The sequence below is a fragment of the Oncorhynchus mykiss genome, chromosome 2, assembly GCF_013265735.2.
Source record: "Oncorhynchus mykiss isolate Arlee chromosome 2, USDA_OmykA_1.1, whole genome shotgun sequence".
In the NCBI taxonomy this organism is placed as follows: domain Eukaryota; kingdom Metazoa; phylum Chordata; class Actinopteri; order Salmoniformes; family Salmonidae; genus Oncorhynchus; species Oncorhynchus mykiss.
The window spans coordinates 50216740-50243122 of record NC_048566.1 but is presented as its reverse complement, the minus strand read 5'-3'; the positions used below and the strand labels follow the sequence as shown (position 1 = coordinate 50243122).

General features: G+C 41.4%; 1 protein-coding gene across 1 annotated transcript; it reads right to left on the bottom strand.

Annotated features, from left to right (window-relative positions):
• Nucleotides 1-6896: 6896 nt before the first annotated feature.
• Nucleotides 6897-19385, bottom strand: LOC110491046 (calcium signal-modulating cyclophilin ligand). The gene is made up of 4 exons (XM_021564422.2): nucleotides 19063-19385; nucleotides 12064-12527; nucleotides 11838-11903; nucleotides 6897-8208 (listed from the first exon to the last, which is right to left on the bottom strand). Exons 1-4 carry the CDS (start codon nucleotides 19223-19225, stop codon nucleotides 8008-8010), a joined length of 894 nt encoding a protein of 297 aa, XP_021420097.2. The 5' UTR covers nucleotides 19226-19385; the 3' UTR covers nucleotides 6897-8007.
• Nucleotides 19386-26383: the final 6998 nt, after the last annotated feature.

Here is a 26383-nt window from a genome sequence, read left to right as displayed (position 1 = left end):
ATTCAGAGATCCTCACTGAACTTCTGGAGAGAGTTTGCTGCACTGAAAGTAAAGGGGCTGAATAATTTTGCACGCCCAATTTTTCAGTTTTTGATTTGTTAAAAAAGTTTGAAATATCCAATAAATGTCGTTCCACTTCATGATTGTGTCCCACTTGTTGTTGATTCTTCACAAAAAAATACAGTTTTATATCTTTATGTTTGAAGCCTGAAATGTGGCAAAAGGTCGCAAAGTTCAAGGGGGCCGAATACTTTCGCAAGGCACTGTAGGACCTGCCTTATTGATAGTGTTGTTAAAAAGGCAAAGCATCGTGTTATTATAGACAGACTTCTCTGCATCTTAGCTACTACTGCATCAATATGTTTTGACCATAACAGTTTACAATCTATGGTTACTCCAAGCAGTTTAGTCATCTCAACTTGCTCAATTTCCACATCATTTATTATAATATTTTGTTGCGGTTTAGTGAGTGTTTTGTTCCAAATACAATGCTTTCAGTTTTAGAAATATTTAGGGCTAACTTATTCAGCATTGGTCAAACACCATTTTTTTCCAGAGGTTTACTAAGGGTTGATAACAGGCCGATTGGTCGGCTATTTGAGCCAGTAAAGGGGGCTTTACTATTCTTGGGTGGCGGAAGGACTTTAGCTCCCCTCCAGGCCTGTGGGCACACGCTCTCTAGAAGGCTTAAATTGAAGATGTGGCAAATAGGAGTGGCAATATCATCTGGTATTATCCTCAGTAATTTTCCATCCAGATTGTCAGACCCCGGTTGCTTGTCATTGTTGATCGACAACAATCATTTTTCACCTTTCTACACTGACTTTACAGAATTCAAAAGTACAATTCTTGTCTTTCATAATTTGGTACGATATACTTGGATGTGTAGTGTCAGCGTTTGTTGCTGGCATGTCATCCCTAAATTTGCTTATCTTGCCATTGAAAAAGTTATTAAAGTAGTTTGCAATATCAGTGGGCTTTGGGATGAATGAGCATTCTGATTCAATTAATGAAGGAGCCAAGTTGGCATATTTTCCCCAAAATGTCATTTAAGGTTCCCCAAAACTTTTTACTGTCATTCTTATATAATTTATATTTTTTTTCATAGTGTATTTTCTTTGTCTTTTCATTTAGTTTAGTCACGTGATTTCTACATTTGCAGTACGTTGGCCAATCAGTTGGGCTGCCAGACTTGCCATATCTTTTGCCTCATCCCTCTCAACCACACAATTTTTCAATTCCTCATCAATCCAATCTAAGCTAATTACAATCTAAACTTGATGCCCTCAATCTCACACAAATGATCAATGAACCTACCAGGTACCTCCCCAAAGCCGTAAACATGGTCACCCTCATAGATATCATCCTAACCAACTTGCCCTTTAAATACACCTCTGCTGTCTTCAACCAAGATCTCAGCGATCACTGCCTCATTGCCTGCATCCGTAATGGGTCAGCGATCAAACGACCTCCACTCATCACTGTCAAACGCTCCCTGAAACACTTCAGCGAGCAGGCCTTTCTAATCTACCTGGCCGGGGTATCCTGGAAGGATATTGATCTCATCCTGTCAGTAGAGGATGCCTAGTTATTCTTTAAAAATGCCTTCCTAACCATTTTAAATAAGCATGCCCCATTCAAGACATTTAAAACCAGGAACAGATATAGCCCTTGGTTCTCCCCAGACCTGACTGCCCTTAACCAACAGAAAAACATCCTATGGCGTTCTGCATTAGCATCGAACAGCCCCCGTGATATGCAGCTTTTCAGGGAAGCTAGAAACCAATATACAGAGGCAGTTAGAAAAGCCAAGGCTAGCTTTTTCAAGCAGAAATTTGCTTCCTGCAACACTAACTCAAAAAAGTTCTGGGACACTGTAAAGTCCATGGAGAATAAGAACACCTCCTCCCAGCTGTCCACTGCACTGAAGATAGGAAACACTATCACCACTGATAAATCCACTATAATTGAGAATTTCAATAAGCATTTTTCTATGGCTGGCCATGCTTTCCAGCTGGCTACCCCTACCCCGGTCAACAGCACTGCACCCCCCACAGCAACTCGCCCAAGCCTTCCCCATTTCTCCTTCTCCCAAATCCAGTCGGCTGATGTTCTGAAAGAGCTGCAAAATCTGGACCCCAACAAATCAGAAGGAATAGACAATTTGGACCCTTTCTTTCTAAAATGATCTGCCGAAATTGTTGCCACCCCTATTACTAGCCTATTCAACCTCTCTTTAGTGTCGTCTGAGATTCCCAAAGATTGGAAAGCAGCTGCGGTTATCCCCCTCTTCAAAGGGGGGGGAGGGGGGGGGGGTCACTCTTGACCCAAACTGCTACAGACCTATATCTATCCTACCCTGCCTTTCTAAGGTCTTCGAAAGCCAAGTCAACAAACAGATTACCGACCATTTCGAATCTCACCATACCCTCTCTGCTATGCAATCTGGTTTCAGAGCTGGTCATGGGTGCACCTCAGCCACGCTCAAGGTCCTAAACGATATCTTAACCGCCATCGATAAGAAACATTACTGTGCAGCTGTATTCATTGATCTGGCCAAGGTTTTCGACTCTGTCAATCACCACATCCTCATCGGCAGACTCGACAGCCTTGGTTTCTCAAATGATTGCCTGCCTGGTTCACCAACTACTTCTCTGATAGAGTTCAGTGTGTCAAATCGGAGGGTCTGTTGTCCGGACCTCTGGCAGTCTCTATGGGGGTGCCACAGGGTTCAATTCTTGGACCTACTCTCTTCTCTGTATACATCAATGATGTCGCTCTTGCTGCTGGTGAGTCTCTGATCCACCTCTACGCAGACGACACCATTCTGTATACTTCTGGCCCTTCTTTGGACACTGTGTTAACCCTCCAGGCAAGCTTCAATGCCATACAACTCTCCTTCTGTGGTCTCCAATTGCTCTTAAATCCAAGTAAAACTAAATTCATGCTCTTCAAATGATCACTGCCTGCACCTGCCCGCCTGTCCAACATCCCTACTCTGGACGGCTCTGACAACTACAAATACCTAGGTGTCTGGTTAGACTGTAAACTCTCCTTCCAGACCCACATCAAACATCTCCAATCCAAAGTTAAATCTAGAATTGGCTTCCTATTTCGCAAAAAAGCATCCTTCACTCATGCTGCCAAACATACCCTTGTAAAACTGACCATCCTACCAATCCTCAACTTCGGCGACGTAATTTACAAAATAGCCTCCAATACCGTACTCTACAAACTGGATGCAGTCTATCACAGTGCCATCCGTTTTGTCACCGAAGCCACTTATACCACCCACCACTGCGACCTGTATGCTCTAGTCGGCTGGCCCTCGCTACATATTTGTCGCCAGACCCATTCGCTCCAGGTCATCTATAAGTCTATGCTAGGTAAAGCTCTGCCTTACCTCAGCTCACTGGTCACGATAACAACACCCACCCGTAGCACGTGCTCCAGCAGGTATATCTCACTGATCATCCCCAAAGCCAACACCTCCATTGGCCGCCTTTCCTTCCAGTTTTCTGCTGCCAATGACTGGAACGAATTGCAAAAATCACTGAAGCTGGAGACTTATATTTCCCTGGCTAACTTTAAACATCAGCTATTTGAGCAGCTAACCGATCGCTGCAGCTGTACATAGCCCATCTGTAAATAGCCCACCCAATCTAACAACCTAATCCCCATATTGTTTTTATTTACTTTTCTGCTATTTTGCACACCAGTATTTCTACTTGCACATCACCATCTATCACTCCAGTGTTAATTTGCTAAATTGTAACTACTTTGCTACTATGGCCTATGTATTGCCTTACCTCATGCCATTTGCACACACGGTACATAGACTTTCTTTTTTTCCCTGTTGTGTTATTGACTGTATGCTTGTTTATTCCATGTGTAACTGTGTTGTTTGTGTCCCACTGCTTTGCTTTATCTTGTCCAGGTCGCAGTTGTAAATGAGAACTTGTTCTCAACTAGCCTACCTGGTTAAATAAAAACAAAATAAATAAATGCATGCCGCAGCCATATCTGTGTCAGATGGTTACAGCGTCTGCTATACAGATATAGACATAGAGGCTAATTCATACATTTTCAATCAGTATATTTTGTATAAAGAGAAGCATTATGTTGGTAGATTATAGGAGTAACTCTGGTAGGCCTGAAACAAACTTCCTCAACTCAAGTTCAACTGATGGAGTGAGTTGGAGTGCCAGGATGCAATGCCTTCACATCATAGGCCTGCAATAGCTAAAGCTTAATAATAGACACCATACCAAACCTTCACAAACTATTCTAAACTTTATTAGGGTAATATCCAAAGTAAGTCAAGCCATTGTTTATAAGGAAAATAAGAGCAAAAGAAAAAAAGAGCAAATGTAAACCAGGGGAAAAACCACACTACCCTCCCGTGCCCAATGAAAAAAAAAACACCCAATCCTCCACAAAGCAAAAAACATTGTTTTGGACCACCTCCACCCGGTAAATATCGATCTGTCCCTTAGACAGTGCTAGCTACGTAACTAGAGATCCTGGTTCGAGTCCAGGCTCTGTCGCAGCCGGCCGCAACCGGGAGACCCATGGGGCGGCACAAAATGGGTTAGGGGGAGGGTTTGGCCGGTAGGGACGTTCTTGTCCCATCGCGCTCTAGCGACTCCTGTGGAGGGCCGGGCACACTGCACACTGACACGGTCGCCAGGCGTATGGTGTTTCCTCTGACACATTGGTGCGGCTGGGTTAAGCGGGCGTTGTGTCAAGAAGCAGTGCGGCTTGGCTGTGTTTCGGAGGACGCATGGCTCTCGACCTTCGCCTCTCCCAAGTCCATACGGGAGTTGCAGTGATGAGACAAGACTGTAAATACCAATTGGATACTATGAAATTGGGGATAAAAAAAAAAGGATTCAAAAAAAGAATTAAATGAAATTAATAAAATTAAATGCAGTGATTGCCGAAATGATTCAGCAATCATGATTTATTTGAAAAACACTGTTTCCATCAATTTGTCATAATAAAGGAAGTTCTACATATGAAAAATCCACCCGTCTAACGGATAAAAACTTGATCTTTTGAAAATGTCTCCTATATTTGCTGTTTCAATACACATCTCAATTTGTTGTTGTTGCATCATTGCTTTTGTCAAATAAACCTGGGTCAATGCGAACCTGCCTACTGATATCAACCCAAATGAACAAGGTCACATACAGTGCCTTGCGAAAGTATTTGGCCCCCTTGAACTTTGCGACCTTTTGCCACATTTCAGGCTTCAAACATAAAGATATAAAACTGTATTTTTTTGTGAAGAATCAACAACAAGTGGGACACAATCATGAAGTGGAACGACATTTATTGGATATTTCAAACTTTTTTAACAAATCAAAAACTGAAAAATTGGGCGTGCAAAATTATTCAGCCCCCTTAAGTTAATACTTTGTAGCGCCACCTTTTGCTGCGATTACAGCTGTAAGTCGCTTGGGGTATGTCTCTATCAGTTTTGCACATCGAGAGACTGACATTTTTTCCCATTCCTCCTTGCAAAACAGCTCGAGCTCAGTGAGGTTTGATGGAGAGCATTTGTGAACAGCAGTTTTCAGTTCTTTCCACAGATTCTCGATTGGATTCAGGTCTGGACTTTGACTTGGCCATTCTAACACCTGGATATGTTTATTTTTGAACCATTCCATTGTAGATTTTGCTTTATGTTTTGGATCATTGTCTTGTTGGAAGACAAATCTCCGTCCCAGTCTCAGGTCTTTTGCAGACTCCATCAGGTTTTCTTCCAGAATGGTCCTGTATTTGGCTCCATCCATATTTCCCATCAATTTTAACCATCTTACCTGTCCCTGCTGAAGAAAAGCAGGCCCAAACCATGATGCTGCCACAACCATGTTTGACAGTGGGGATGGTGTGTTCAGCTGTGTTGCTTTTACACCAAACATAACGTTTTGCATTGTTGCCAAAAAGTTCAATTTTGGTTTCATCTGACCAGAGCACCTTCTTCCACATGTTTGGTGTGTCTCCCAGGTGGCTTGTGGCAAACTTTAAACGACACTTTTTATGGATATCTTTAAGAAATGGCTTTCTTCTTGCCACTCTTCCATAAAGGCCAGATTTGTGCAATATATGACTGATTGTTGTCCTATGGACAGAGTCTCCCACCTCAGCTGTAGATCTCTGCAGTTCATCCAGAGTGATCATGGGCCTCTTGGCTGCATCTCTGATCAGTCTTCTCCTTGTATGAGCTGAAAGTTTAGAGGGACGGCCAGGTCTTGGTAGATTTGCAGTGGTCTGATACTCCTTCCATTTCAATATTATTGCTTGCACAGTGCTCCTTGGGATGTTTAAAGCTTGGGAAATCTTTTTGTATCCAAATCCGGCTTTAAACTTCTTCACAACAGTATCTCGGACCTGCCTGGTGTGTTCCTTGTTCTTCATGATGCTCTCTGCGCTTTTGACGACCTCTGAGATTATCACAGTGCAGGTGCATTTATACGGAGACTTGATTACACAAAGGTGGATTGTATTTATCATCATTAGTCATTTAGGTCAACATTGGATCATTCAGAGATCCTCACTGAACTTCTGGAGAGTTTGCTGCACTGAAAGTAAAGGGGCTGAATACTTTTGCACGCCCAATTTTTCAGTTTTTGATTTGTTAAAAAAGTTTGAAATATCCAATAAATGTCGTTCCACTTCATGATTGTGTCCCACTTGTTGTTGATTCTTCACAAAAAAATAAAGTTTTATATCTTTATGTTTGAAGCCTGAAATGTGGCAAAAAGTCGCAAAGTTCAAGGGGGCCGAATACTTTCGCAAGGCACTGTATGTACACTTAGCCTACATCTCAGGTTAAATGAAGCAGCATCATTGAGAGAGGAGTTTGATGTAAAAATCAACCAGAGACAATTGTGAAATGCTCCAAGGTTTTATTGGTTTAATACAGCATATTAATTCCAGTATGTTATTACCAGAAGCAACATTAGCTTCTCTATATCTTTGTGTTGATATCGATTTCAAAATTTCACATGAAATAAATTATGAATACAGCATTTATACAAAAAAATATAAATAATTGCAAAACATTCAAGTAAATCTGACAAACAAGATATCACACCAATGAAGTTACATAGAAAACCTGTCTCAAACTGAATACATTAATTTGGGTACAATGAGGGATTAACAGATGATGTAACATGCCACAGAGTTTGAGTGAGGCTGGGATAGCAATACATGACATTTCCACAATCAGAGTTATCCAGCACAGATATACAAGCTGATAAGATCCCACTGCTCCCACATTGAATATCAGTGACAACACGCACTTTCCAAAAAGACACTCCTAAGCCATCCTTTTCATTTTTAAATTTAACTTTTATTTAACTAGGCAAGTCAGTTAAGAACAAATTCTTATTTACTATGACGACCTACCCCGGCTAAACCCAAACCCGGACGACGCTGGGCCAATTGTGCGCGCCCTTTGAGACTTCCAATCACAATCACGGCCGGTTGTGATACAGCCCAGGATCGAACCAGGGTTTGTAGTGACGCCTCTAGCACTGAGATGCAGTGCCTTAGACTGCTGAGCCACTCGGGAGCCCTATCCTTTTCCTAGCCCAGATTAAAAGGTAAATGTACTAAGAGCTTAGACTCTTTAAGCATACAAGGGTATGTCTTCCAAATGAGAACTCAATTCACCAGAAACAAAACAAAAATTGCGAAGTAACTGGACCCCTTATATAAACATTGTAGAAAGCAAAATAAAAGGGAACTTAAAGCAGCTCCTATCGACAAGATGTCGTAGAGGGTCAGAACCCAAATGAATGTTATGTTACCTTGTTCAACCTGTTATTTCTGTCTTATTCCCTTATCTACCTGCGGACATTGCACCTTCGACCCTCTCTCCCCTATGGGATCTACTGACTCAGGAAGGGAAATGGTGTGGAGAAGGAGGTAGGGTAAAGGATCAGTATCAGGGGTCCACTTCTGTGACATCGCCATAGCACAGGGACTTCCTGTCCATCAGGGAGTCTCAGCCTCCTCTGGACCAACCAACAGCAGGATCTCGTGACTGAGGATGAATGTAAAGAAGTAGACACAGAGGTCAGCGAAGACGTCGCCCATCTTCTTGTAGGTGTCCATGGAGCGGTTGATGACCTCAGCAGGGATACCAGACAACAGGAGCGCGGCAGTCAGCACTGTAGTTTGCATCTTCTTCTCAACCTGGAGAATGACGGAAAGTTTTTATGTGTATGTATGCACAATACACAGGTTATGACCATATATACCTGACCCATTTGGTATACACTATATATATACAAAAGTATGTAAAAACCCCTTTCAAAATTTGTGAATTCTGCTATTTCAGCACACCCGTTGCTGACAGGTGTATAAATCGAGCACACAGCAATAGAATCTCCAAAGACAAACATTGGCAGTAGAATGGCCTTACTGAGGAGCTCAGTGACTTTCTATGTGGCACCGCCATAGGATGCCACCTTTCCAACAAAGCAGTTCGTCAAATTTCTGCCCTGCAAAAGCTGCCCCGGTTAACTATAAGTGCTGTTATTGTGAAGTGGAAAAGTCTAGGAGCAACAACGACTCAGCCGCGAAGTGGTAGAAAGCTCACAGAAAGGAACTGCAGAGTGCTGAAGCTCGTAAAAATCGTCTGTCCTGGGTTGCAAAACTCACTACTGAGTTCCAAACTGCCTCTGGAAGCAACGTCAGCACACTAACTGTTCGTTGGGAGCGTCATGAGATGTGTTTCCATGGCCGAGCAGCCTACAAGCCTAAAATCACCATGCGCAATGCCAAGTATCGGCTGAAGTGGTGTAAAGCTTGCTGTCATTGGATTGATGAAGCACGTTTCACCATCTGGCAGTCCAACGGATGAATCTGGGTTTGGCGGAGAACGCTACCTGCCCCAATGCATAGTCACAACTGTAAAGTTTGGTGGATGAGGAATAATGGTTTGGGGCTGTTATTCATGGTTCGGACTAGGGAAGGCCTTTTCCTGTTTCAGCATGACAATGCCCACATGCACGAAGCGAGGTCCACTGTCAAGATCGGTGTGGAAGAACTTGACCGGCATGCACAGAGGTGCGGGATGAATTTGGACGCCGATTGTGAGCCAGGCCTAATCGCCCAACATTAGTGCCGACCTCACTAATGCTCATGGTTGAATGGAAGTAAGTCCTTGCAGCAATGTCCCAACTAGAGGTTGACCGATTAATAGGTATGGCCGAGTAATTAGGGACGATTTCAAGTTTTCATAACAAATCGGTATCCAGCATTTTTGGACGCCATTTATGGCCGATTACATTGCAATCCACGAGGAGACTGCGTGGCAGGCTGACTACCTGTTATGCGAGTGCAGCAAGGAGCCAAGGTAAGTTGCTAGCTAGCATTAAACTTATCTTATAAAAAAACAATGAATCTTAACATAATCACAAGTTAACTACACATGGTTGATGATATTACTAGGCTAACTAGCTTGTCCTGCGTTGCATATAATCAATGCAGTGCCTGTTAATTTATCGAATCACAGCCTACTTCGCCAAACGGGTGATGATTTAACAAAGGCGCATTCGCGTCAGGGTATATGCAGCAGTTTGGGCTGCCTGGCTCGTTGCAAACTGTATGAAGACCATTTCTTCCTAACAAAGACCGTCATTAATTTGCAAGAATTTTACATAATTATGACATAACATTGAAGGTTGTGCAATGTAACAGCAATATTTAGACTTTGGGTTGCTACCCGTTCGATAAAATATGAAACGATTCCGTATTTCACTGAAAGAATAAACGTTTTGTTTTCGAAATGATAGTTTCCGTATTTGACCATATTAATGACCTAAGGCTCATATTTCTGTGTGATTATTATATTACAATTAAGTCTATGATTTGATATTTGATAGAGCAGTCTGACTGAGCAATGGTAGGCAGCAGCAGGCTCATAAGCATTCATTCAAACAGCACTTTCCTGCATTCGCCAGCAGATCTTCGCAATGCCTGAAGCACAGCGCTGTTTATGACATCAAGCCTACCAACTCCCAAGATTAGGCTGGCAATCATATAGTGCCTATAAGAACATCCAATAGTCAAAGGTATATGAAATACAAATGGTAGAGAGAGAAATAGTCCTATAATTCATATAATAACTACAACCTAAAACTTCTAACTGGGAAATTGAAGACTCACGTTAAAAAGAACCACCAGCTTTCATATGTTCTCATGTTCTGAGCAAGGAACTTAAACGTTAGCTTTCTTACATGGCACATATTGCACTTTTACTTTCTTCTCCAACACTTTGTTTTTGCATTATTTAAACCAAATAGAACATGTTTCATTATTTATTCGAGACTAAATAGATTTTATGTTTTATATTAAGTTAAAATAAAAGTGTTCATTCAGTATTGTTGTAATTTTCATTATTACAAATATGTACATATAAAAATTGTTATCTGCTTTTTTTGGTCGTCCAATAATCGGTATCGGTGTTGAAAACTCATAATCGGTCGACCTCTAGTCCCAATGTAGTGGAAAACCTTCCCAGAAGAGTGGATGATATTATAGCAGGAAAGGGAGGACCAACTCCATATTAATGCCCATGATTTTGGAATTAGATGTTCGAAGAGCACATCAATGCGAGCTGTGGCAAGAAGGTTTGCCGTGTCTGTCAGCGGTGTCCAGAGCATGGAGGCGCTACCAGGAGACAGGCCAGTACATTAGGAGACGTGGAGGAGTCCGTAGGAGGGCAACAACCCAGCAGCAGGACCGCTACCTCCGCCTTTGTGCAAGGAGGAGCAGGAGGAGCACTGCCAGAGCCCTGCAAAATGACCTCCAGCAGGCCACAAATGTGCATGTGTCTGCTCAAACGGTCAGAAACAGACTCCATGGGGGTGGTATGAGGGCCCGACGTCCACAGGTGGGGGATGTGCTTACAGCCCAACACCGTGCAGGATGTTTGGCATTTGTCAGAGAACACCAAGATTAGCAAATTCGCCACTGGTGCCCTGTGCTCTTCACAGATGAAAGCAGGTTCACACTGAGCACATGTGACAGACGTGACAGTCTGGAGATGCCGTGGAGAACATTCTGCTGCCTGCAACATCCTCCAGCATGACCGGTTTAGCGGTGGGTCATTTCTTTGGGGGGCCGCATAGCCCTCCATGTGCTCGCCAGAGGTAGCTTGACTGCCATTAGGTACCGAGATGAGATCCTCAGACCCCTTGTGAGACCATATGCTGGTGTGGTTGGCCCTGGGTTCCTCCTAATGCAAGACAATGCTAGACCTCATGTGGCTGGAGTGTGTCAGCAGTTCCTGCAAGAGGAAGGCATTGATGCTATGGACTGGCCCGCCCGTTCCCCAGACCTGAATCCAATTGAGCACATCTGGGACATCATGTCTAGCTCAATGCACCACAGACTGTCCAGGAGTTGGCGGATGCTTTAGTCCAGGTCTGGGAGGAGATCCCTCAGGAGACCATCCGCCACCTCACCAGGAGCATGCCCAGGCGTTGTAGGGAGGTCATACAGGCACGTGGAGGCCACACACACTACTGAGCCTCATTTTGACTTGTTTTAAGGACATTACATCAAAGTTGGATCAGCCTGTAGTGTGGTTTTCCACTTTAATTTTGAGTGTGACTCCAAATCCAGACCTCCATGGGTTGATAAATTTGATTTCCATTGATAATTTGTGTGATTTTGTTGTCAGCACATTCAACTATGTAAAGAAAAAAGTATTTAAGAATATTTCATTCATTCAGATCTAGGATGTGTTATTTTAGTATTCCCTTTATTTTTTTGAGCAGTGTATTAATGCCAAAAGGTGAAGCGGTATCTCTTACCTTTGGAAAATATTTGTACAACCCCATGTATGCCAGTTCGAGGGTGAGGAATGGTGCGAATATGGACTGCAAAAGGGAAGAGTAGCCTAGTTAATGAACTGCTTCAACAAATCATTAATCTCATATTACCATACATAATGCATAATCTAAAACAGAGTAAGTCAGTGGTATTAAACTAAATCAAAGCTCTCAAGGGAAGAGACAACACTTTTCTGATCAGACTCACCAGATACTTGCAGACAAAAACCCTGACAAAGATAGCAAGGAGGACACTGCCAACAAGCCTGAAGAGCCTGAAGGAGTCCAACTCATCTGGGTCAGAGCTAGCTGCCTCCTGGGCTTGTTTCTCATTGGCCAGTTGGCCTCTGAGCTTCATGGCATCATCAAAGCGGGACAGGTACTTCTGCAACCCTCTGCGTGGGGATCCGGAGTGGCTGGGCTCATCAGCTGCCAGATGGGCCTCTCCGCGTGGCCTCTGACGGACGCCCGGTGTCACATCCTTGTCCACACTGCCACCCAGCACCTCGCTGGTGTCTGGCAGGGGATACCCTGGGAGATCACTGTGGGGGTGGCTGCTGCCTACTGCCTCTGGGAGGAATGGAGACAGTCTGGGGGAGGGGTATGTTGACCACGAGTCGCTCCTGTCCAAGTCCAGATGGAACACGGGTGCCGTGACACTTCTGGATGATCCTGTTGGGACAAGGTCGGGATTGACATGACATTGTCAGTGTAATGGATTAGGCTAACTTGATTTATCTGAGATATCCATATATAGAATCTCTATGGTCATATATTGAATGCAAATCGGTAAGCTAGTTAGATAATACAGAAAAGCACTGAATTGTCATGACTACATGACTGCAGCACATTTCACACTGATGTTTATTTTCTAGCACACTGCATCATGGTCCAATAGCAGTGTGTGGGTAAAATTAACGGGGAAGCCAAGCCAGGAAAAAAGCCTTAATACAACCTGGTTTGTGATAATTGCTCTAGAACAATAAGAAAGTGGCAGAATAAATTTAACCATACCTTCATTTAATCAACCAGAGAGCAACACTGCCCTATAAAAAAGCAGTAACTGCTCATAGCGTGGAATTGAGAAAAATTGCTTTTATTTACCTTGGTTTCATAGTAACCTTATGCAATTACTGCTAACATGACCCCCATTTTCTTAATCATTTATTTAATGTAGCAAAAATTACATGAACTCATTTTTGACCAAATGAGCAGTTACTGTCTTTTTGCTTGGTAGGGCAGAACATGTTTCTGGTGAAGTCCACAAAACATATTGCATGTAACAAACAGTTACAGTGCCTTGCGAAAGTATTCGGCCCCCTTGAACTTTGCGACCTTTGGCCACATTTCAGGCTTCAAACATAAAGATATAAAACTGTATTTTTTTGTGAAGAATCAACAACAAGTGGGACACAATCATGAAGTGGAACGACATTTATTGGATATTTCAAACTTTTTTAACAAATCAAAAACTGAAAAATTGGGCGTGCAAAATTATTCAGCCCCTTTACTTTCAGTGCAGCAAACTCTCTCCAGAAGTTCAGTGAGGATCTCTGAATGATCCAATGTTGACCTAAATGACTAATGATGATAAATACAATCCACCTGTGTGTAATCAAGTCTCCGTATAAATGCATCTGCACTGTGATAGTCTCAGAGGTCCGTTAAAAGCACAGAGAGCATCATGATGAACAAGGAACACACCAGGCAGGTCCGAGATACTGTTGTGAAGAAGTTTAAAGCCGGATTTGGATACAAAAAGATTTCCCAAGCTTTAAACATCCCAAGGAGCACTGTGCAAGCGATAATATTGAAATGGAAGGAGTATCAGACCACTGCAAATCTACCAAGACCTGGCCGTCCCTCTAAACTTTCAGCTCAAACAAGGAGAAGACTGATCAGAGATGCAGCCAAGAGGCCCATGATCACTCTGGATGAACTGCAGAGATCTACAGCTGAGGTGGGAGACTCTGTCCATAGGTCGTATATTGCACAAATCTGGCCTTTATGGAAGAGTGGCAAGAAGAAAGCCATTTCTTAAAGATATCCATAAAAAGTGTAGTATAAAGTTTGCCACAAGCCACCTGGGAGACACACCAAACATGTGGAAGAAGGTGCTCTGGTCAGATGAAACCAAAATTGAACTTTTTGGCAACAATGCAAAATGTTATGTTTGGCGTAAAAACAACACAGCTCATCACCCTGAACACACCATCCCCACTGTCAAACATGGCGGTGGCAGCATCATGGTTTGGGCCTGCTTTTCTTCAGCAGGGACAGGGAAGATGGTTAAAATTGATGGGAAGATGGATGGAGCCAAATACAGGACCATTCTGGAAGAAAACCCGATGGAGTCTGCAAAAGACCTGAGACTGGGACAGAGATTTGTCTTCCAACAAGACAATGATCCAAAACATAAAGCAAAATCTACAATGGAATGGTACAAAAATAAACATATCCAGGTGTTAGAATGGCCAAGTCAAAGTCCAGACCTGAATCCAATCGAGAATCTGTGGAAAGAACTGAAAACTGCTGTTCACAAATGCTCTCCATCCAACCTCACTGAGCTCGAGCTGTTTTGCAAGGAGGAATGGGAAAAAAATTCAGTCTCTCGATGCGCAAAACTGATAGAGACATACCCCAAGCGACTTACAGCTGTAATCGCAGCAAAAGGTGGCGCTACAAAGTATTAACTTAAGGGGGCTGAATAATTTTGCACGCCCAATTTTTCAGTTTTTGATTTGTTAAAAAAGTTTGAAATATTCAATAAATGTCGTTCCACTTCATGATTGTGTCCCACTTGTTGTTGATTCTTCACAAAAAAATACAGTTTTATATCTTTATGTTTGAAGCCTGAAATGTGGCAAAAGGTCGCAAAGTTCAAGGGGGCCGAATACTTTCGCAAGGCACTGTACATGACCTACAGCATGGTCAAGCAAGCTTGGAGTTTGTTGTCCTAGGTTATCTGGCTAAAATGCTTGCTTGCTAGCCTAACTTCTTTTCATGGACAACGATGAGCCAGGCGAGCTAGTTAACATTAGCCTACTAAACCTAGCTACATATTGAACTTCCATCCTCTCAGGCCAGGGGCACAACAATGTATGAATTTATGGTTTGATCAGAATCTCCGTTATAACCATTGGCCAGTATGGAGAACTAAGTAAAACCCCAAGTCCAAATCTACATACATGGCTAATTTAGGAAAAATACAATAAAAGCTAGCTACCCACTGGAGGACAATGACACAACGAGACGCAACAATTCAAGTTTTCTGTCAATGAGGTTTGGCTTCTGATGTGATGTGATTGGTGTGAATCCAAATCCAAACTGGCTTCCCTTAACACGTGTTTTTGGTGCACCAGGAAAAGTTACAGTTGAGCTCATTAATTGGCTATTATTTTATACTTTTTTTTAATCAAGGGAGGCTACATGCTTGCTGGCTTCCCTTGCATTCCATGCTATGGGCAGGAACAATGTCATACTCTTTTTGACCAGACAGCATCAGATAGCTGGGCTACACAATACAGAACCAGTCAAAAGTTTGGACACACTTTCTCATTCGATGTTTATTTTATTTTAATTTGTACTATTTCTACTTTGTTTTGATGTCTTCACTATTATTATACTATGAAATACTACATGATTCCATATGTGTTAACCAAAAAAAGTGTTCAACAAATCAAAATATTATACATTTGAGATTCTTCAAAGTAGCCACCGTTTGCCTTGATGACAGCTTTGCACACTCTTGGCATTCTCCACCGTCTTCATGAGGTAGTCACCTGGAATGCATTTCAATTAACAGGTGTGCCTTGTTTAAAAGTTAATTTGTGAAATTTCTTAATGCATTTGAGCCAATCAGTTGTGACAAGGTAGAGGTTGTATACAGAAGATAGCCCTCTTTGGTAAAATACCAAGTCCATAGTTTGGCAAGAACAGCTCAGATAACCAAAGAGAAACGACAGTCCATCATTTCTTTAAGGCATGAAGGTTAGTCAATACAGAAAATTGCAAGAACTGTAAAAAAGTTTAAAAGTCCAACTGATTGGCTCAAATGCAATAAATTCCACAAATTAACTTTTAACAAGGCACACCTGTTAATTGAAATGCATTCCAAGTGACTACCTTATGAAGCTGGTTGAGAGAATACCAAGAGTGTGCAAAGCTGTCATCAAGGCAAAGCGTGGCTACTTTGAAGAATCTCAAATATAAAATATATTTTGATTTGTTGAACACTTTTTTGGTTACTACATGATTCCATGTGTTATTTCATAGTTTTGATGTCTTCACTATTGTTCTACAATGTAGAAAATAGTAAAAATAAAGAAAAACCCTTGAATGAGTAGGTGTGTCCAAACTTTTGACTGGTACTGTTCTGAGATGGTTAGTTCGCTCGGATGCTTTCTCTGGTGAGATACATTCAGCCTCTTGTGAATAGAGAGACAAAAATATCAATAATTTAGTATGTTTTTTTCTTGGTACATTGTTGCGGGAAGCCTGGTTCCCTTTGCATCCATGATTACATGCCACTGGTTCATAGTAGCTAGTAGACTGTAGAAGGGTAATTTGAATTTTTGACCAACCTTCTCAATGAGAGAAGATTTGAAATGGTCAAGATGGCGGCGTAAAAATTGTTTGATTACTTCATGGAGCAAAACCTTTTAATTTAATAACAGAGCATTTTCTAAATTCAAACGAATCCCCTGCAACTAAACATGGAAGTTTAGAAGATATTAGGCAGATTTCCATTGACCTACATTTAATTATAAATGCCTACTGTTTGCAAAACCTATTTAAAAAAAAAAAATCTAATGTTTCTATACAGGACAAGGATTGCCTGCTGAATTGCTTTGCCTTGCTTTTATGGCTGGCAAGTTTCACCATCCAATTATTTCATATCTACAGGAGTGCAAGTTTCACCATATGACAGTTGTGGCAGCTAGACCATGGCACAGACCGTGGCGATACTTTGGAACATGATAATTATTAGAATATGGCAAATATTGGAAGAGAATTGTGCCAAGGAGATGGCTGCCGTTTTACGATCCTGTAACCAATTGTAATATTGTGTATGTTTTTTTTGCAACTTAATTCGTACATAATGTTTCTGCCACCATGATGAGCGATTACTCATCCCGTACTGGAGGGATACTTTTTCTTCAACGAGTCGGACGGGAAGGATTTACTTCAGATGCCCGACAAGGCCCTCATCCCCGTCATTCGCAGCAGAAAGAGACGGAGGTATCGAGAACGAAGGTCCGGGTGCCTTGTTAGGCTCTGTTGCCAAAAGAGGGTAATCTACCTTTACCATCGGCCCTATTAGCCAAAGTACAATCAATCGATAATAAAATAGCCAAACTACAATCACGTATATCCTACCAACGGGACATTAAAAACTGTAATATCTTATGTTTCACCGGGTAGTGGCTGAACGACGACACGAAAAACATACAGCTGGTGGGTTTTAAGCTTTTCGGCAGGATAGAACAGCAGCCTCTGGTAAGACAAGGGGTGGCGGTCTATGTATATATATGCACGAAATCTAAGGAAGTCTCGAGGTTTTGCTCGCCTGAGGTAAAGTATCTCATGACAAGCTGTAGACCACACTATTTATCAAGAAAGTTCTGTATTTTTTGTAGTTGTCTAAATAACACCACAAACCGGTGCTGGCACTAAGACTGCACTCAATGAGCTGTATACGGCCATAAGCAAACAGGAAAACACTTAGCCTGTGACGGCGCTCCTAGTGGCCGGGGACTTTAATGCAGGGAAACTCTAAATCCGTTTCACCTCATTTCTACCAGCATGTTAAATGTGCAACCAGAGGGAAAAATAAAACTCTAGACCTCACCCTCTTCTATACCAGGCGGTGTCAGAGGAAGGCCCTAAGACTCCAGCCACCCTAGACGTGGACTGTCCCCAAGCCATAAGACTCTTGAACAGCTTACCGGAACAGGTTACCCAGACCACTCTTTTATGCTGCTGCTACTCTCTGTTAATTATCTATGCATAGTCACTTGAATAACTCTACCTACATGTACATATTACCTCAATTGCCTCGACTAACCGGTGCCCCCACACTTTGACTCTGTACCGGCACCCCCTGTATATTGCTATTGTTATTTTACTGCTGCTGTTTAATTATGATAATTTTATTTTGTATTTTTTTACTTAACAATTTTTCTTAACTTCTTAAAGTATTGTTGGTTAAGGGCTTGTAAGCATTTCACTGTAAGGTCTACCTGTTGTATTCGGCGCAAGTGACAAAAATGTGATTTATTAGTCAGTTACTGCATTCTATCCATGCTGGCTTTGGCAGGCTACCAGAGACATGAAACAGAGAGGTGGGAGGGCTGTTGCCAATTTACCTATATTGGTAATGGAAGCACTTCAACCACTACATTTTTATTAGACAATATATTACAAAAAAAATGTAAAGGTGTGACTTCATTACATCAAGGTGTTTTTATAGACACAAGATAGGGTGCATATCCATTTTAACTATCTATTTTCTATGCAAACTTTATAAAATGGTCCAACTCAATGAGTTATTAAAACATTTAAATGCACCCCCCTCCCCAATGTAAAAAATATTTTCACACAAGCCTCTCCTTCTATTGTAAAATAAATTACATTAACTTCAACGTGACACTGGCCTATAGGCTTAGGTGTCCACTGTATGATATGAATAGTTTAATACATATACTGCCTATAAAAAAAGGAAGAGAAGCTTAGGCCTAACCCCAAATATATAGAGATATGTAAAGGAATAGAAGTTTAGGCCTAACCCCAGAGATAGAGATATGTAAAGGAAGAGAAAAGGAAACAGAAAAGGAAGAGAAGTTTAGGCCTAACCCCAGAGATATGCTGGCGGCATGCTACGACACTCACAGTAAATTTCGATCTGTCCCTTAGGTTTCTGGCTTTCAAGGGGGTTTTCTAAGCCACTGTGCTTCTGCATTGCTTGCTCTTTTGGGTTTTAGGATGTGTTACTGTATAAGCACTTTGTGACAACTACCAATGTAAAAAAGGCTTTATAAAAAAACCGTGATTGATTGATCTAAAAACGCCTATCAGCCAGCTGGAAAATAGTAACGATTTGACTGTCCATTGAAGCTAGCTGGAAGCTAATATAAGCCATCAAGCTAAACAATTCGCTTGTCTCATCAGCGAGCAAACCATTGACCACCACTTAGGTTTTCCTTACCGTCGTTTTCAGCTTCTGCTTTGGCGAAACCCACAATTCTGTTCATTCTGTCTTCAGAATTCATGAGCAATTTTCGTCTCCGAATTTCTGCTCTTCTTTGCGCAGAGGAAAGACAGGTTCTCTCTTCTGGTGTATTTAGACTAGTGTCATCTGGACACTGCATGGTTTCAGGAATATTACGATTATTTCATATACAAGACACAATATTCTGATCGTGTAGACAAATTCTTAGATTATTGCATTTTACTGCAGCCGGATACAACAGAATGGGGCCTGCCTGTATTGTCTGTGTAGTGCGCACGTTGATGATCTCATCGTCTACGTAAAGCCAAAAGGTTCAAATCGTTTACACGGAACACGTCTTAACATTTGTAATGATCTTTTTTTCACTTGCTTTTTTTTCTTCTTTTTTTCTCAAGTGTCAAAAGTCATTTTTACACCTGTTCTTTACACCTGTCCAGTGTGTATTTACAGGTGATTAGAACGCTTTTTATAGTCATTTTTACATATATTCATTACACGTGTCCAGTGTGTATTTACAGGCGATTAGAACGCTCGTTATGGTCACTTTTACATATATTCATTACACCTGTCCAGTGTGTATTTACAGGTGATTAGAACGCTCGTTATGGTCATTTTTATATACTGTATATTCATTACACCTGTCCAGTGTGTATTTACAGGTGATTAGAACGCTCGTTATGGTCATTTTTACATATATTCATTACACCTGTCCAGTGTGTATTTACAGGTGATTAGAACGCTCGTTATGGTCATTTTTACATATATTCATTACACCTGTCCAGTGTGTATTTACAGGTGATTAGAACGCTCGTTATGGTCATTTTTACATATATTCATTACACCTGTCCAGTGTGTATTTACAGGTGATTAGAACGCTCGTTATGGTCATTTTTACATATATTTATTACACCTGTCCAGTGTGTATTTACAGGCGATTAGAACGCTCGTTATGGTCATTTTTATATACTGTATATTCATTACACCTGTCCAGTGTGTATTTACAGGTGATTAGAACGCTTGTTATGGTCATTTTTATATACTGTATATTCATTACACCTGTCCAGTGTGTATTTACAGGTGATTAGAATGCTTGTTATGGTCATTTTTATATACTGTATATTCATTACACCTGTCCAGTGTGTATTTACAGGTGATTAGAACGCTCGTTATGGTCATTTTTACATATATTCATTACACGTGTCCAGTGTGTATTTACAGGTGATTAGAACGCTCGTTATGGTCATTTTTACACCTGTTCTTTACACCTGTCCAGTGTGTATTTACAGGTGATTAGAACGCTTTTTATAGTCATTTTTACATATATTCATTACACGTGTCCAGTGTGTATTTACAGGCGATTAGAACGCTCGTTATGGTCACTTTTACATATATTCATTACACCTGTCCAGTGTGTATTTACAGGTGATTAGAACGCTCGTTATGGTCATTTTTACATATATTCATTACACCTGTCCAGTGTGTATTTACAGGTGATTAGAACGCTCGTTATGGTCATTTTTACATATATTCATTACACCTGTCCAGTGTGTATTTACAGGTGATTAGAACGCTCGTTATGGTCATTTTTACATATATTCATTACACCTGTCCAGTGTGTATTTACAGGTGATTAGAACGCTCGTTATGGTCATTTTTACATATATTTATTACACCTGTCCAGTGTGTATTTACAGGTGATTAGAATGCTTGTTATGGTCATTTTTATATACTGTATATTCATTACACCTGTCCAGTGTGTATTTACAGGTGATTAGAACGCTTGTTATGGTCATTTTTATATACTGTATATTCATTACACCTGTCCAGTGTGTATTTACAGGTGATTAGAACGCTCGTTATGGTCATTTTTACATATATTCATTACACCTGTCCAGTGTGTATTTAAAGGTGATTAGAATGCTTGTTATGGTCATTTTTACATATATTCATTACACCTGTCCAGTGTGTATTTACAGGTGATTAGAATGCTTGTTATGGTCATTTTTATATACTGTATATTCATTACACCTGTCCAGTGTGTATTTACAGGTGATTAGAATGCTCGTTATGGTCATTTTTACATTTTCATTACACCTGTCCAGTGTGTATTTAAAGGTGATTAGAATGCTCCTTATGGTAATTTGTATCTATATTCATTACACCTGTCCAGTGTGTATTTAAAGGTGATTAGAATGCTCCTTATGGTAATTTGTATCTATATTCATTACACCTGTCCAGTGTGTATTTACAGGTGATTAGAACGCTCCTTAAGGTCATTTTTACGTTTTCATTACACCTGTCCTGACACCTGGAGACGGGGGCTTAAACCCTGAAACCCTGAAGGGGTGGGGGCAACCCCCCAGAGCTGACCAAGGCCACCAGGGGACCCCACTACATCCAGCCAGCTCCCTGTGCCATGGAGATGGGGGGGAGAGGGCTAAGTTCGACCGGGGGGCAGCCCCCATCTATGGCAACCGGGGGCTCCAACACATCCACCCAGCTCCCTTCCCCAGGGAGGTTACCTGACCACTGCCAGTGCCCATTGGGGGCACCAGTACATCCAGCCTGCTCCCTGCCCCAGGGGTATCGCGGGAGAGGGTCAGAGAGAGCAGAGGCTAACCCAGGGAGATGGGCCGGAGATGGGCCCCACCCATGGCCACCAGGGGGCACCACTACATCCACCTAGCTCCCTGCACTAGTGAGATCGGAAGAGAAGGCCAGAGAGGGGGGCCAACACCTGGAGAGTGGGGCCAACACCAGGAGAGAGGGGCCGACCCCCACCCACGACCACCAGGGGGCACCAATACATCCACCCAGCTCCCTGCCCCAGCTACAGAGAGAAATAGTAATGTCGTCTTTTTGTAGGGACTAACTCCACCATGGTTCGTTCGACAGCCTGGTGTAATGAATGGCGTTTTTGTAGGGGGTTTTGATTATGGCCAAAAACTACTTATTTGGTAAATACAGGCTTAGGAAATGTTATACATTTTGTTCTATGAGATCATCTTCATCAGTTAATTTTAAGCATTTATGTATTGAAAAAAGCACATAAAGGCTTCATAATTCATAAAGGTCATGTTAAATGACTGATCTTATCCAATGGAAGAAAACGTAAAATATCTCCTAAGGCCATCTTAACCTCGTCTCAAGGCCGTCTTAACCTTTTTTTCTGCCTTTTTTGTCATATGTCATATTTCCACCATTATTACATTTACATTTAGTAATTTATCAGCTGCCTTGGTAATATTTAGCTAAATACATATAACTCACATCTCTGGGCCATCTTTTAGCATTTTCCTCATAGTGACACATGTTTTTTGCCTTTGTTGGTCTAATTACACCAATATCTATTCCTTTATGGCATTGAAAAATCTATTCACATGAAAATAAATTGTGGCCAACTTGAAAATAGGCTGCTGTGACTGATTGTACACTAAATCTATAATGACTCTATTAAACGTTTCCAATGGGTATCCTTGTTCTGCGGGAAAATTGGTGTAGTTATCATCTAAAGTACCATGTGATAATAAAGCACATCCCTATACTGACTGTTTTGTCTCTATATACCCATAAAATGCATACGCCTCGTTATTGATTTTATTGTGTTACTTTTTGTTTTTTTTATTTAGCAAATATTTGTATTTGTTTTTAACTTTGCCTTGGTGGGAAATGAGCTCGTAAGTAAGCATTTCACAGTAAAGTCTACACCTGTCATGTGTATTTGACCAATAATCTTTCATTTTGCAACGACTGTTCCCTGATATTACAAAATTACATTTCATTCCCTCCATCCTCTTGACCCAAACAACCAATGGGTCTCAGAGGTGTAGTTGCAGGGTACAGTGAAATACTTCAGCTCTGAGCTTCAACGGTGCATCTGAGTGAAACAATAAAACATTTAATGATAATCATTTAGCTACCTCCCATAAGTGGTTATCATACCAGAATATGACCCTCATAATGATTTTCACCAAGGTCCATGTATAAAACTTTGCCACCCCAAAGTGGACAAATCAGTCCAACTAATTTGAGGTGTTTACAGTGACTCAAATTATGAACATGTTTAACCACGTTTGTCCTTGTCCTGCATTGTGTAGTCCATATTTCGCTTTAAGTGTGTTTCATATGCATTTTCTGCTGTTAATTCAGAATCCATTCCGTTTCTGTATAATGTGTTAAGTGTGTTTTATATGCATTTTCTGCTGTTAATTCAGAATCCATTCCGTTTCTGTATAATGTGAGAAATACAATCAAAGTCTATTGCTATTGATATCATAAAAGTGTCCTAGTGGTTAGCTGACTAATTGAATGACTGACTGACTTAATAGACTCCTGGTGATGACAACAATACAATTCTAGTGCTCCATTCCAAGATTATAGTTGATCGCTTTCACGTTAATTAGCTATCCATCATTTCTCATTGTCTGAAGATTCAAGCTGCACGTGTGAAAACACATTTTAATGACACTTTCTATCCACCAGATGGGGTTGTTTGTGAGAAAAGTACCTACTTTTCCAAAACCCCATCTGTTAGATAAATAAATTAAAGCAATTGTCACGACTTTCCAAACCACAAATGCTGGATTAAAATATGTATTCTAAAAAGGAATTTATAAACTGTTAAAAGAGGCAGCGGATGAAGGACCAGGGTGCACAACATTTGAGAGAAATAAGCTTTTTGTGCATATGGAAAATGTCTGGAATCTTTTATTTCAGCTCATGAAACATGAGAGCAACACTTTACATGTTTTATTTATATTTTTGTTCAGTGTATATACATCCATGTGAAAACGTGCTACCAACTGAAACGTCATCGCTCAAGTTGATGATCCAATGTTTTGCGAATAGCTGACTAGCAAATATCTAATGTAATCTTAAGGCTCCCTCTGCACCGTTTCTTTTGTCACTGATAGGCTGTACATTTACCTGCTTATTCCCTGACATTGTCCAAGTTCTGATTTCTCATCATTCTCCCTTCCTCCTCTGATGTATTCCACATTTCCCACTTCCTCACCAGACAGTAGCAACAAACTATTCAAAATGGTGCTAATTTCATTCATCAACAACTTTTTTTAAAGGGTAGTAGACATTTACAGTATTTATTTACAAATCATAGTCTAGCCCAAAACTAATGAGACCGTTTCAGCATGTAAAAGGTAACAGTAAAAAACAAATATCATTTTAGCAAACATTGAAAAAGACAACATAAAATAACAAGAGTTGTGACAGAATAGATATTTAATAAGCATTTCAAAACAATACACAATATACTATAGACCTGCTAAATTACTCACATCCAGCATAAAAAACATTTGAAACAGAATTAACTAAAATAGTTCAGTATTTATTTCAAAAGATGTAACAATTGTTTTTGAAGCAAACATTGTATGACTTGGTGAAGGTGTGGTAGAAAGAAGCTGTCTGTTGTACTCCCCCTCCTTCATCCTTGGTGCTCGTTCAACATAGCATTTTGGAGATTCCTGTGAACATCAACAGTCAAACATGTCATTCTAAACAGCACCATCTTCCTAACAAGAATTTAGATCAGTTGACAATTCAAAACAATTCAGTCTAGTCCATGTTGATAATCGGTACAACACGAGACAGACCGCAAGATAGCAAGCTGTGACTTGTTGCAACACATAGACTTACAGATCTATTTTTTTCAATTATTTCCAACTCACTACAAGTACGGCACTACGCTGAGAAACATATAGGCAACACTAAGAAGTTCTGTGATTCTTCTCCTATATGGCATAACTAAAACCTGCTGGCAAACAGTAAGCCTTTTGTGTGCCCATTGTGGGAAGGTAAGGGTGTGCATACCTTGCAAGTCATGTAAGGGGCTAATAAGGGGCTAATACCTTTCGAAGGTCCTCAAACAAATGTATTCACTTCCAGGCATTTCATTGTTCCTTTACCTACAGTTAAGATCTCTGTTAAAAGCTTATGGTGTACCATGGGATGCCCCGTTAACATCCCACATAATGCTTACATGGATAGACCTTTCATTAACATCTAAAATGGTCTCTGCCACTTATGATTGGCTGATGTCTGTTAAATGCTCTACATTGGCTGCCACTCTATTATGGAACCGTGAAATGCAGGGATTGGGGCACAACCTAAACTGGGATACCATTTGGGAAAATGTATTTGTTACCTTTAAAAACCCAGCACACCAGCTCATACATTATATATATTATAAGCTAATACACATAAGTTATGCAACCCCATTTAGACGTTTTAAGATGAAGCGTTCTGACATTAGTTATTTTATTATGTCTTTGTTTTAGTATGGTCAGGGCGTGAGTTGGGTGGGTTGTCTATGTTAGTTTTTCTATGATTTGCTATTTCTGTGTTTGGCCTGGTATGGTTCTCAATCAGAGGCAGCTGTCAATCGTTGTCCCTGATTGAGAACCATATTTAGGTAGCCTGTTTTCTTTTGGATTGCGTGGGTGATTGTTTTCAGTCTTTGTGTGGCTGCACCAGAAATAACTGTTTTTATTGTTGTTTTGTTATTCAGTGTTCAGTTTTGATTATTATTAAAAATCATCACTTACCACGCTGCACCTTGGTTCTCACCTTCTTCCACCGACGACAGCCGTTACAATATGAATGCAGTTGGAGTACTAATGCACATGTTTTGGGAATATCCTGTGGGGTCCCAGTTCTGGTCACATGTATTGGGAATGTCCTGTGGTGTCCCAGTTCTGGTCACATGTTTTGGGAATATCCTGTGGTGTTCCAGTTCTGGTAACATGTTTTGGGAATGTCCTGTGGTGTCCCAGTTCTGGTCACATGTATTGGGAATGTCCTGTGGTGTCCCAGTTCTGGTCACATGTTTTGGGAATGTCCTGTGGTGTCTCAGGACAGACTCGCGGCTCTGGCCGCTCAGGACAGACTGGCAGCTCAGGATAGACTGGCATCTCAGGACAGATGGGAGACTCTGGCAGCTCAGGACAGACGGGAGACTCTGGCAGCTCAGGACAGACGGGAGACTCTGTCAGCTCAGGACAGATGGGAGACTCTGGCAGCTCAGGACAGACGGGAGACTCTGGCAGCTCAGGACAGACGGGAGACTCTGGCCGCTCAGGACAGACGGGAAACTCTGGCAGCTCAGGACAGACGGGAGACTCTGGCAGCTCAGGACAGATGGGAAACTCTGGCAGCTCAGGACAGACGGGAGACTCTGGCAGAGCTGGAGAGGAGGAATGCTCTGACAGCACTGGACAGGCAGGAGCACCTGTCGGGAGAAGACGGAGAGAGAGCCTGGTGCGGGGGGCTGCCACCGGAGGGC